Here is a 13599-nt window from a genome sequence, read left to right as displayed (position 1 = left end):
GTGGCTGACGGGATCGCTGCTTACTTTAGCTGATATTTCTATAGCTGCCACTATCAGCACACTCAATATTCTCGTACCAGTGGATAAAACCAAGTAATCTATTTGTGTTGAAGTTATTTTGTACAATAAAAATTAGTGATTACGTAAGAACTGAAAGTTAAACCATTTTTATTTTAGTTTAGTTAAAATTTGTGATGGTGATGATTGGAGATGACTCTAGAAATTACCATACTAAACTGAAATATTATTTAGATATATTCATATAAAAAATGTCTACATATATACCTAGGATATCATTCTAAGCCTACCTCCTCCTTTATGATATTACTCTACACAATAGGTTACCTGAAAGAGATTACTCTTAAACGGCCACCAGCTCAGAGCTGGTATGAAGGCTTATATGTAGATACTTTTCAAGTTTTCTTGTTTGTTGTATTTTCTGCAGAACAATCATCATCAGCCCAAATATGTTCCCACTGCTGGGACACAGGCCTCCTATGAGGGTTCAGGCCATATTCCACCACGCTGGCCAAGTGCGGGTTGGCAGATGTCACATGTCGTCGAACTTTTGATTCTTGGACATGCCGGTTTCCTCACGATGTTTTCCTTCACCATTTTATGCAATGGTGATGTTATCCACATGTGCAGATAAATTGAAAAATCAATTTATTTCCTGCACGCTCGCCCGGTCTCGAACCCCGACTTATCGATTTTGAAGTCCGAGGTTCTCACCACTGAGCCACCACTGCTTGTTACAGAACAATATTTAAAAATAAAAATAATGCAGTTGTATAATAGTGTTTATTACATAAATATAAGTATTTTTGCTAACTGTAAATCTTTCTATTTAAAGATACCCAAATCTTCATATTTGGTTGTTCAAAATGTCAGAAGAGTGTTTTTATTCGACTGCAAACATTAAAGGATTAGATGAATTCGCTAAAAGAATAGGCGAGTTGCTAAATATTGAACCTTCATAAAAGTAAATTTCTTTTGTAAAACACATAAAACATTATCGTTATTAATTATTATGTTTAATTACAAGCCACCAAAAATAAGTAAATCGAATGCTACTACAATACATACCTACTTAAGAAAAAAGCTTGAATAGAACCCTAATTAGTATTTTCTTATGTTTGATTTTACGCGAGTATTATACGGGTCACGGGGAGACTGACAGACCACGCTTGCTGTAAAGTGTTCGGAGTAATAATATAATGTATAGATCGCGTTTAAAATCCGTTAAAAGTTTTTAATTTCTAAAAGAACCCTAATTGTTAACGATTTTGATTGGACATGCCTATGATTATTCGTCTGTGTTTGAGAACATAATCAAATTCGATACAACTCGATTAGCTGGAACAGACGGAAATTGTCGAATATATATAAAAGCTACTATTTTAACATAAAATTTTATTCATATTTATTCACGTGCACTTTTAAGTTGTAAGATGAAACTGTCATATAAAACATCAAACATTAGAGAAATTTAATCATTAAAGACAGGTAGAATCTAACATACATTTAATTTATTATTTAACACCTCTCTCCTCAAGCACATTATCTGTTGGTTGTTAGTATTTTTCTTATCATTAAGCAAATCTTGAAAAATCTCATTTTATTTAATTAGATTAAAATATGTTTTATTTGAACCATAGTTAGAGTTCACATCATCATAGATATTATATCTATGATTTAAGCACAATTTAATCAGTAATTTATTTTGTTATATTTTGCAGACAATGGAGAATATTATGGAAACGAGTTTAAAGCTTGTCCACGAAGTTCTCTTGCTCGTCGTTCTCAGAGTGTAATTTCGCCAGAGGAAAATACAGATGCCAAATAAGAATTAAACAAATTACATATTATTGATTGTAACGAATTGGATTAATTAAAGTGTTATTTTTTGCATTTTTTTTAATTTAACCAAATTTAAAAGGATTTTGTAGTATTTTTATTGTAGTGGTCTATGCATTATATAATTTTTTTTTGTAAGTCGTGCTCCAGTAAAATGTGAACTGATATTAGGTACTTAGTATCACAGAAGCACTGTTAAGAATAATTATATTATTTATTCTACTATGATGTTCTATATTGTTATCTATCTGAATCGATTAAAGTGATTCGATTCATTTATCGACTATTACTGTAGACAGTAGACATTACTATTAGTGTAGAAACTGAAAACATCACTATATGGAATCCACCTGTCATGCCTATACATGTCAGAAATTCCAAAGTTTGTTATGTAGAGGGGTGGAAGTAAGTAGTTGTAGTACGACAAGGTGCAAGTTCTGTAATTAATTATGTAGATTATCAATCCTATTGTTCACTAAGAATCCGCTGTGAAACGTAAAAACAGTTCAGTTATTCTCATGGAACGTGAAGAAAGTTTATTGTGAAAGGTATACTTTGACTTGGTATGCCGTCATCAATTTCGGATGTGTTATACTAAAATTAATTGTCGCAAACGTGGTTCTATACCAAATCAAGAGCTGTTTGATTGGGAAATAGTTTAAACATACTTTGTAATACATATGTCGGGATTGCATCCTCGTGATACAATGCCCAAGATGGGGCACGTAACTGATCTGCGAGAGCAATGGTTGGTCCGAGCTGACGGCGCGCTGGCTCATCGCTTACAAGACCGTGAGATTTCATCGCATCTTTGTGAGAACAGGTATCGCAATCAGCAGATACGTGAAGATTTCCCAGTAGCTCTAAGCGAGCAGCGTGATATTGAACATGAAGTACAATTGCGCGAACTCGCGCGCCGTCGACAAGCCGAGATAGACGCAGAGATAGCACGAGAAATGGCCGAGATAAATATAAGACGACAACGACGCATTCAGAAACCTGAAATGCTTGTGCAGCCCAGTTCCTCAAAAGCAATACCTGCGCCACCGCCCCCTGACATTAACCCTGATGAATTGGGTCTATCTGCCTCTGAACTTGAAGAAATGAGGCGAAGACTAGAACAGGAAGAAAGAGATGCTCGGCTAGCTAGACAATTAAGTCATGAAGTAGAGGGTAATGAAGCGATACTAGCAGATATGAAATGTGCTGTCGAAGCACAAGACGGCGAGCTCGCGCGCCTCTTGCAGGAGAGGGAATATAAGAAGCTACAAAGAGCAAAAGAGAAGGCGAGACAAAAAGCACTGTTAAAGAAACAACAGAGATTGGCACAAAGAGAAATACCCCCAGAACCACCGCAAGCGTTGCTCTGTGATGCGTACAGTAATCCCAGGGACATGATACGCCAGAATGGTCTCCGATTATGCAAATCAGTCGACTCGGACCTCAACTATGTTGAACCGTTTGAAAAGGAATGTATACAATCAAAAGCTAGTGCCTTACAGTCTAAAGAAATATCGAAACAGTATTATGCAGAAGATGCTGGAACCTCGAGCTCAAATATAAACATATCACACAGCCATTCAAGATCTTTTGAATCTAATAAACCTACTGCGAATCTCAATACATCTATACATCATCGGCAGCCTCCGCCACCCCCAACTACCAGTAAAAAGCCCAGATTTCCAGACCCAGTGAGCATCAGACCAGCCTCTCACTACCCCACAGACAATATTCTATCAGGAAACGACGCACACTCATCAATGTCTCACAGTGTAAGTGAAAACAATAACTTATACAGCTCAGCATTCACTTCAGATATCAATGTCCCACCTCCAAGAATGGGTTCTGATAAATGTGACCCTTCAAAACGATTATCTGTTATTTCTGATATAACTGCTGAAGGGCTTGCTAAGAAAAAGAGCAAGCAAGCTGATTTGAATAAAAAAAGACGTGGCTGCAAAATTCAATAACATTCAGTTTCTAAGTTACATATTTCATATGTTACTTTCTCCTAATAAGAATTCCTTCTTTTTTTTAGAATAATATAATAATTTAATTCATGCCATTATTGTTCTCACATTCTATATATGAAAATCTATTGGAAAATAAATGCAAAGCAAAAGTACATTGATTTGATTACATTATAAGTGTAGCATTTTAAATAACTTTTATAATTTTTGATCTGTTATATCAAATGATGTTGCAATATTTAGCATCTGTGACATTTTCTCAATTAATTAATAATTTTTTCTTTACCAAAACCATAGCACATAGTATTAAAATTGTGATAGGTAAAAAACTGGCATAATTTCCATGATTAATTCCCATAAGATCTGAATAAAAGGAACATTGCACTCTTTTTCTTATTAAATATATTTCTAAGTTTTTAATTTATTTTAGTATACTCTGTGGATGTACCTGCAGGATATTTACCAATGAGCCATTTTGAATTAAGATTTGTTACTTCTTTTAAGGCTAGTATGTGTAGCCATGGTTTTTATTTAGAATATAGCAATTCATTTCTTATTTTTAACATAGGGATATATAAAGAAATATATATATATGTCCTTGATGATGATGATGATGCAGGGTTACATATATTGGCCATTTAACATAAAATTGCGTTAATTTTTTGGAACTTTTGTTTACTTAAATATAATTAACATTCCAAATGTGTGATTAAATTTATTTATTATAGAACATAATATAATATTTTAAGTTCAAAATCTCTTTTTTCAGAAGACAATATGTTACTTTCGATTGGTAAATTTGATTTTGTGTTCTCGTTTGATAAGTGTGAAATTATTTTTATTCTCTAGACTAAATATAATATAAATGCTCAATTATTGTCAATTAATGACTAGTCTTATAAAATATTTGCGAAGTCTCAAAATCCATTTAATTGTACTTAACATTAATGCCGCATTTACACATTCGTGCGAACACAATCGAGTTCGTTTCTCATCGCTTTTCGCACAAATTTGTAAATGCCGCATAAGAGTTTTATAAAGACTGAATTTCTTATATGGTTACATTATTAACTTTGCACAACATTAACAACTTGTATTAACGAACTTGTTATAAAAAAAAATGAAACAAAAATCTATCTCCTCAAGGATTTCATAAAACAGTTTTATTAAATATCCATTAAGTTTAAGGTGGCTATAGTGTGTTAGATGGTGTATTTATACCTGAAGAGGTGCTTTAATTTAATTTTATTATAATCTCAAATATTTTGTATTAAGATATTCTCGAATTTATTGACATTCTAATGTGAACTTTATGTAACCTGACCTAAAAATGACCTGAAAAGGGTTGAGTTAAACTTGAGTGCCTTTCAACATAATATTTCATAATTAGGATGTAAGCTGAATCTTAATTAACAAAAGATTTATCAAGCTGTTATACTGCATTGAAGATGTGAAACTTTTTAGTTTTTCTTCTTTCAAAAATCTTTTATGCGTGCTAAAAAGAGATAATTTAAAAAGATACCATTCTGTATAGACGTTCCCAGCCATAAAATATATTGCCACAAGCCTCTCAATAAGCTCTCTGTATTTTTCGTGTCACTGGTTACATAAAGGATATTGTTTAAGTAAGGATAAGCTTTAACCGCAATGTGGCCTTTGTAGTGCCTTAAGGAACCGAACCAAACTCAAAAATGTGTACATGACACCTAAATATACAGTATTTTTTATTTTGTGTGTGTTATTTCAATTTATGGCTCTATTTTGACAGAAATTTAATTCCAATATTTCATATATTTAATTACTTTTTTTTTTGCATTTTGACGAAAGAAATAACTCTATCAAAGCATTCTACAAACAAAAAGGAAATGTATGTATGTATGACCGACCGACCTTAGAGTCAAACCAAAAAACGTAGCAGTAGTGTTTATGTAAATCTCTACGTTTACCCTCTCGCACAATTAATGATATGTTTTCAGTTTTTGGTACATGATGCTAATTATAGAAATCTGTACTAACATTATAAAGCTAAAGAGTTTGTTAATAATTAGTTATCTACTAGTCTCACTAGTAGACCGTTTTGAAAAATTCTTTCATTTTTAGATAGCCCATTTATTGAGGAAGGCTTAAGGCTATATATGTACCACGGGCGAAGCCGGGGTGGACCGCTAGTATTATATAATTGAAACAGTGGTTGGACATTGATCCATTTAATTAACGTTCACGTTTTGTGTGCAAGAATCACGATTGAATCAGTTATGAACTAGGTACAGGTTAATTAGTATGAGCTCCAGACCTATTAATTAACATATTTGTTCTGTTTTTCAAATAATCAGATTTACTCAAAATAGTAGATAATGTAATACCGCATCAATATTCGTGCGAATAACGAACGAAGGCGAACACGTAACGCCGTGAAAAACAAACATACTTTCGAATTTATAATATTAATTATCTAGGACTCTTGTCATGTGCTTTTTGTTTCGAGATGCATAAGAGAAACCAATCAAATAAGTCAAGTAAGGAACTAAATATTGATTCGTGATCGCCGGACCACCGCATGTACACTGGGCATTATCGCATAAAAGTAAAACCCATGTGTTTATTTTCTGAAATCCTAACATGAAAAATGCAAAGATGACTGACCTGATCTATCAACGTACAGCACAAACTACATCGGGCTGAAACATAGCTTGTCGATAACCATGATGATGTAGACATAGAAAGAATTTTAGCTAAGTAAGAATGTTGATAAAATACTCCCAAGGTTTGTACCACGAGAATGTATTTAACCAACAGCTAGTTAGATTATAAATAAGTATTAATTACTGGTAATGACATCAAAATACGTCTTCATAAACGCACTGTTCCGTATCGACCCAATTGTAAGTTCTCAGGCCCACAGGAAACGAGAACAATCATTTGCATAGGTTCACTGTTATTTATTATTTTGAAAATGTAATGGTTTTTGTAATTTTGTTCATATTTGTACGCCTTTATTGCCTGTATCTCTGTATGTTATAGACTCCCTTAGACTCGATTTTGACCCACTTTATACGGACAGATTTAATTCAAACGTTCACTTATCGGTGACAATACAATAATTTCATGAGTTTATTCTTTTATCCTGATTAGAATCGCTAGGAATAAATAAATTCCAACTCTGTATTAGAACAAGTGAGGTAATTTTGTTTATTCTATCATTTACGCGGGATATTTAGTTTCTTTTTTATAATTTTCATTTAATAAATATTACTCGTATTATGTTTGAGTCGGTGAAGTTCGATGAACCTTGTAAGAACAATAATCTACATTTGTCACTCAATAATAATTATATGATTTATTGTAAAAGATGAGTCTTGCTATATCAGCTAGGCCATATACAATCGATAGTTAACGAGCCCATTAAAACAACATAAATAATTTATTTTATTCCATGACACAATTTGTTTGCTAACAATGTATGCGGATGGCGATTATGAATACTGAATAAATTATAGTGAGTACTGATTGTTGGTACGCGAAACACGAATGTTCGCTTTTTAATTATTCCCGACTAATGGACATATGCACGCCTAATAAAATACTTGAAAAGCATTCCGTCAAATTTTTGGACAAAATTTCCGTCGAAGGAAGGCTTTCAGAAACGCATGTATATATATATATATATATATATATGTACGAAATCGGATCAGCAGTTACAATGATTTCTTGCTACCTATTCAAATATTATCTTATAGTAATACCACATATAACATAATACCGTGTAGAACTATAAAATAAAAGAAAAGTAAAACTTCTGTCAATTTTAGTTTCTCACAATTTGTTCACGGAAATTTAATGGCCTATGGGTCATTAATTATTCAAATAAGCGTAGCAGCGGAGAAAGTAATGGAATAAGTAAATATAACTATTTTGTGCAAGAAGACTTGTCATCTCATTATACCCCTAAGACTTAAAGAATGTTCCTCTTAATTTCATTAACTAGTATAACTAGTATTAACTAGCCAAAACTCGATTACCTACGTTTATATCTTCAATGCATATAAAAATCAATAGCCGTTCATTAGTCTCGCTAAAACTCGAGAATGACTCAGGCTGATTTTTATAATTTTGTTTTTAATGCATTCATAATAAGCCCTAGGAAAGTTTAAAAAGTAAGAACATTAAGGAATGTAAAAAAATATAGGTATATATCGTTGTCGTTGTTCGCCATATCAACTAGAATATAATAAACAATTTTATCTTCTTTTTCACAGTATAATACATAAACTGTACTAGTTTTGGATATGGGAGTGAGCACGCTTCGGCACAAATTGGGCCAAAAGGCCCACCCCTACAAAAGATCGGCGTGAAATACTAACTTAAGACTGTGTTTCGTTCGGTAAGAGGGGGAGCCGAAGACCTTTTTCTCACCATTCCTTCATTCCCGTCGTCAGCTCATGCTTACTTTCGTTCAAACATGTGCCTAGGAATGTTTTCTTTCAAATAAAAATCATTTGCGAGTGTTGTCCTATGTGTGTGTAGAGCGTTAGAGTCTAGACACTAGTTTGTGTAGAGCATTAGAGTAAGCGCTAGGCACTAAGTTTTTCAGGGTAATTTGTGAATCGTGTCCAGCTACGCGTGATACGACAAAGATCAGAAGTAAAACATTTTGATTTAGAGTAAGTATATAAAACTTTACAACTATTGTAAATTTTACTACTTCTAAGTACACATTACTTAAAAGGAGACTGATTGACATAATGATCTATCAACGCCAAACAGCCCAAGCCATAGATTATACGCTTATATACTGGGCCCAAACGACTGTACGGATCGGGCTGAAATTTATCATGTAGATAGATAATATGTTGGCATCCGCTAAGAATGATTTTGATAAATTCTACCCGCAAAGGGGATAAATAGGGGATGAAAGTTTGTACCATGAAAATTTATTACGACCGCGAGGTGAATCTGCGGGCAACAGCTAGTTATTCATATAAAATTACTCATTACTTCCTTGCGTATCGAAATTTTGCACATACAAGAAAGTGAGAAACCTTAAAATGTTATAAAAGCCTAACTGGCGAATAGAAAAATCCCGATGACAATTAATTATTTAAAGATCGAGTTTCATAAATTCAGAGTTAAATTCCTGTGGTTACCAAATCACAATTTGGAATAAAACTAATGTTAATAATAAATAATATATTATACAAAAAACAAAAAAGCCTGCAAATGAACAGAACTAAACCAAATTGAAAGGAGACTACACCGGAGGCACCAGATTTCCAATATAAGAATCATCAAAATCGGTTCATCCAGGCTAAAATTCTCGAATTCTCGAACAAAAAAATATAGTCGAATTGATGCCTTTTTATGGAGTTGGTTGAGAGAATTACATAATAACGTCATTTAGTTGTTAAATGCATCTTATGGTTGATGGGGTGGTCATAAAAATATTTTTCTATTCTTTTGAAAATTAAAACCACATGTAGAAAATAAATTATGGTGATTTTTAATAAAAAGGTAACATAATTGCTAGGTAAAAAACCTTATTTAATACATACAGTGTACTTCATCACTAGTTGCTGCAAATACATAGTTCACGTAATAAAATTTCAAACTATTCCGAATGATTCTACAAAAAAAGACTACAAATAATCTCCAGATTGAAATGGGACAAATGACAATAAATTCCTGTGAAATTCCCATCGAAAGTATCACGTCAAATAAGATAATCAAATTGAGGACCTCCGTTTTTGGGAAAGTAAGGTAAAAACTATTGAAAAAGCTGAATTTTTCGATCTATGTCGTAATTTCGCGTCTAACTATTTATAATCTGTTGCCAACAAAACATTTTAGGGATAATTTTGATAACAAAATTTCTCACAATAATAGAAGGCCATTCCAATTATGTAAATTTATTAATTTGTTAGTGAACTAAACACAATTTAATGCTATTTTGCCAAGTTGGCAGCTTGTTTTTTAGCTTTTACTAGTTCGACTAATTCCTTATACCGTTTCATGCAATCTTTTTTACTTCTATTTGGGATGCAGTCGGCTATTTTGTCCCATCGGTCTGGAGTACTGACTGGGAATGTCTTGATGGCCTGCTCTAATAATTCCTGTTCAGTTTTCGTCCACGCCTTTTCTTCTTTAGGTACTTTAACATCTCCGTTAACTTTCGGAGCGACTCCGTTCACGAGTTTCGGTGCTTCATTCTTTGATATACTGTTATCATCTATGACGCTAGTTGGTTTCTTCTTATCCTTTTCGAATTGGTCAAACGCTTCTTCGTTTGCTGCTTTTTTGAGGCTGCTCTTTGAGAAATCGGAACTTTGCAAGTCTTTAGCTTTATTTAGAACTTCTTTAGCGTTGAATCGTCTTTCGTCCGTAAACGTTCCGTGTTGATTCAGGAAGTTGGCAACCACATCCCATCTTTGATTAGTACCAGCGGGGAACAAATTTACAGCTTTAATCAATAATTGTGTCATCTCCACAGACCACTCGATGGGTGCTTTTAGTGCAGCATTCTTCTTTGTTTTTTGCTCTTCCACTTTCTTATTCTCAAATAGTGCCACTCTCTCGGCTTCCAACTTCTCCTCTGTTTCTTTCATTGCTTTAATAAACGCCTCACTACCATTTGCTTCTAAATCCTTTATGAAGTCTTGCAGTTCATTCAATTTCATTAGTTCACATATTTTTTCAACAGCTGCCATATGATTAACAGTTTCCTCTTCATTTTGGGCATAGTAGTTGTTTGCTTTACACAAATCTCGTAAAGATTTTCGTTCCTTTCTGAGATTTTTCTTTTGCTGTTCCCTCTCGGCTCTGGCAGCTTCTATTTTCGCCTTCTCAGCTTCTTCAGCTTTCTGCTTGGCGAGCTGCGCTTCTTTCAACAATCGTTCCTCTTCTGCCTTCTTTGCTTGTACAGCATCCTAAAAAGTAAAAAAAAACAACGAATTAATAAATGTTTGTGTGTAATGGTATAGCTCTATCACAAGTGATCTTTTGAACACATATTTTGAAACACTAAAGAATGGTTCCAAGCTTACAAATATTTTTCAATCACATTTCCTATTTTCATTAAAGAAATCTTTAGCTGGTTAAAAAACATAGAATATGAGAAATATTTTATATACAATAATCACAAATGTAGCACTAACTGTATAACCTCTCTTAATTATTATACTACATATTTAGACCTTAAACAAATATACATAACTAATATTAATAATGACACCACTGATGATTTATTTAAAGTATTTTTTATACTACATACATCTCCATTACAGAATGCCTAGAGTACTGAATAATTTAAAATTTATTATACAAAGATAAGCGACATCTTAACTATATGTATGCTGTACTATGAATGGTAACAATGTGTCGTACAAATGTCTAACAACAATATGATTGCAAATACAAACTCATCAGGCCTTGATAATCTAATAAACATTACATGATATGTAGAAATACATGTCAGCTCTCATTATTGACTTATATTTTGTATCTACTACATGTCACTATAGCTTCTCTAGAAAAAAGCGAAGCGTGTGTACCCTAGTACCATACCCTATGGGGCAGATGATATACATTTTTTTACTGATAGATTTTCTTACTCTACAAAAAGGTCAACATTATCAGCTTTCTACGTCCAATCAGATCAAGAGTTTTTTTTTTCGAGTCTCTACCAGGAATTGAGCCCAGGATGCCTCGGTTCTGCCCCCACGCATAACCACTATACTAAGGAGCTGGTATACCAGCTCTATCAGCAGTAGAATCTATAGATTCTCTTATGAAAATCAATTTATTAATCCAGATTAATGTATTATTAATCCAGTAATGTATGATATATGTGTATTAAATTTATTACAGTTTGTTATGGTAAGTTAGGATAAGTATCAGTACTCATACAAGTACAATAATCGGAACATTAAGTGTGAACTTATAAGTATGTATCATATTATTTATATTTTATTTATTTACGTTTAACTATCTATTTTTTATATTTTATTCACCTCCTGCTTTATGCATGCACTTCTAAGTTTAATATATTGTTTTGCACTATCAAACGCTTTTCCTCTACTAAACTCTTTCTATATGCAAAGATTACCTGAATTGCGGTATTGCTGAAAAGATATTGCTGTTTGTTTCTTTGTGTGAGTGCATTAAATTATTTCTTTATTTATTTATGTACTCATGTTACAATAATTCTCTAAAATATATACTTTATTCACTATTTCAGCAAACTCATAAAATATTATTTTTACGAGTACAACTGTGATAAACATTACACAACCGTCTGTTAATTTTACTTTTACATACAATAGTAATAAAATGTATTAACAGATGCTTGTAATTGTTCATATGCAGGTGTAGTAAATAGAAAAGATAATTTATGAAAAAGAAAAATAATATTTTAAATATTGAAGTAAATACCTGTCTGGCGCGCTTTGCAGCCAACTTCTTATCTTTGTCCTCTTGCTTGAACTTCTGTATCCTGGGATCGTTGGCATATGCTAAATCCACGAGACTCCTGATTCTTGCCATTTCTTCCTTTTTTAGCTTGGCTCGAGCAGCTTTGTTTTGCTTTTCTATCCACCTCCTTTCTTCCCTATCACTCCCCTTCTCCTTCTCTTCTTCATCCATGTAGGAGAACTCGCGCCACGAATCAAACTCATACCAAAAGGCATAGAACTTTTCCACAAACTCCCTTGAACTGTTTTTGTCTCCTAATAATGGAACATTCCTTTTTTCTGACCACCTCGCGTTGGTTTCAAAATATTTTCCAAAAGTTTTGAAAAAGCCATCCTTTTTGATATCAGCAGTGGTCGGTACGGAGTCGTCGAATGTTGGGTCGACAGAGTCAAAAGATCGTCTATTTTTAGGTGTACCAAGGATTTCGTAAGCTTTTGTTATGCATGTGAAGTAATCATCGTCGCTACGGATCTCCTCACCTTGAGCCTTACGCTTATCCGGGTGGTGCTTTAACACTTTTTGACGATATGCACGTTTTATATCATCGTCAGTTGCCTGGAATCGTAAATCTTTCATACCGAGAACTGCATAGTGATCTTGTTTCTTCCATTCCTTAGGGTCTAAGCTCCGTAAGTATTCAACGTCATCCTCGAACACGACTTCTTCAGCCTTATCGTTGGAAGCAGATGTTTCCAACGAAGTATCCTCACCGTGGCATTTAATGCTATAATAACGTAAAAAAGCGGCACCTGCACATTCAACTTTTCTTTTCAAGAAAGGCCAAGGTATTGCAACGACTCGGCAGTTATTTGAAGCTTCTCCCTCCGTCATTTTAAGTTAAATTTATTAATGAACTTGGCAATCTTCACTAACATAACCTATCAAGGCGAATTAAAGCGGACGATTGGATAGGTCTTTTTTCTCTAAATCTTTAAAACGATAGAAAAAATAAAATAAATATACTGGTGTGCAGTTATTACTATAAGTACATTATATTTATAATCTCAGAACACGTTATATTTAATGAAATAAAGGCTATGTTTTATTTTATGACAGTCTTTGACTCCACATGACATATTCCTAATTTTTGTTACAAATACAGATAACATAAAATGTACCATACAGATTGTAGCTACATATTGAAAACAAAACTGTCATGTCTCCTGAAACAAGACGTTCTAGAACAAAATATATAAGTTTCATTAGAAACAAAATTTCTCAAATATGATGTCTATTATATATATGCGTAAATTCTATATATATATATATATACATATATATATATATATATTTTTTTTTATGCTGTGAA

At 33.1% G+C, this 13599-nt stretch overlaps 2 protein-coding genes across 2 annotated transcripts; one reads left to right on the top strand and one right to left on the bottom strand.

Moving 5' to 3' along the window:
• Positions 1-2232: 2232 nt before the first annotated feature.
• LOC119831879 lies at positions 2233-3986 on the top strand. The gene has a single exon (XM_038355448.1). The coding sequence runs from the start codon at positions 2538-2540 to the stop codon at positions 3825-3827; it is 1290 nt and encodes a 429-aa protein (XP_038211376.1). The 5' UTR covers positions 2233-2537; the 3' UTR covers positions 3828-3986.
• Positions 3987-9301: 5315 nt separating this feature from the next.
• LOC119831809 (dnaJ homolog subfamily C member 2) lies at positions 9302-13376 on the bottom strand. Its single transcript, XM_038355340.1, has 2 exons — positions 12252-13376; positions 9302-10747 (listed from the first exon to the last, which is right to left on the bottom strand). Exons 1-2 carry the CDS (start codon positions 13119-13121, stop codon positions 9767-9769), a joined length of 1851 nt encoding a protein of 616 aa, XP_038211268.1. The 5' UTR covers positions 13122-13376; the 3' UTR covers positions 9302-9766.
• Positions 13377-13599: the final 223 nt, after the last annotated feature.

The sequence above is a fragment of the Zerene cesonia genome, chromosome 14, assembly GCF_012273895.1.
Source record: "Zerene cesonia ecotype Mississippi chromosome 14, Zerene_cesonia_1.1, whole genome shotgun sequence".
Taxonomy (NCBI): domain Eukaryota; kingdom Metazoa; phylum Arthropoda; class Insecta; order Lepidoptera; family Pieridae; genus Zerene; species Zerene cesonia.
This window is presented reverse-complemented; position numbering and strand designations above follow the sequence as displayed.

Excerpts from the sequence above, each read along its gene's own strand:
- LOC119831879 (XM_038355448.1), top strand. The coding sequence starts at position 2,538 with ATGTCGGGATTGCATCCTCGTGATACAATGCCCAAGATGGGGCACGTA.
- LOC119831809 (XM_038355340.1), bottom strand. The coding sequence starts at position 13,121 with ATGACGGAGGGAGAAGCTTCAAATAACTGCCGAGTCGTTGCAATACCT. Across the intron at positions 10,748-12,251 it reads CTGCAAAGCGCGCCAGACAG|GATGCTGTACAAGCAAAGAA; the intron begins GTATTTACTTCA and ends TTTACTTTTTAG.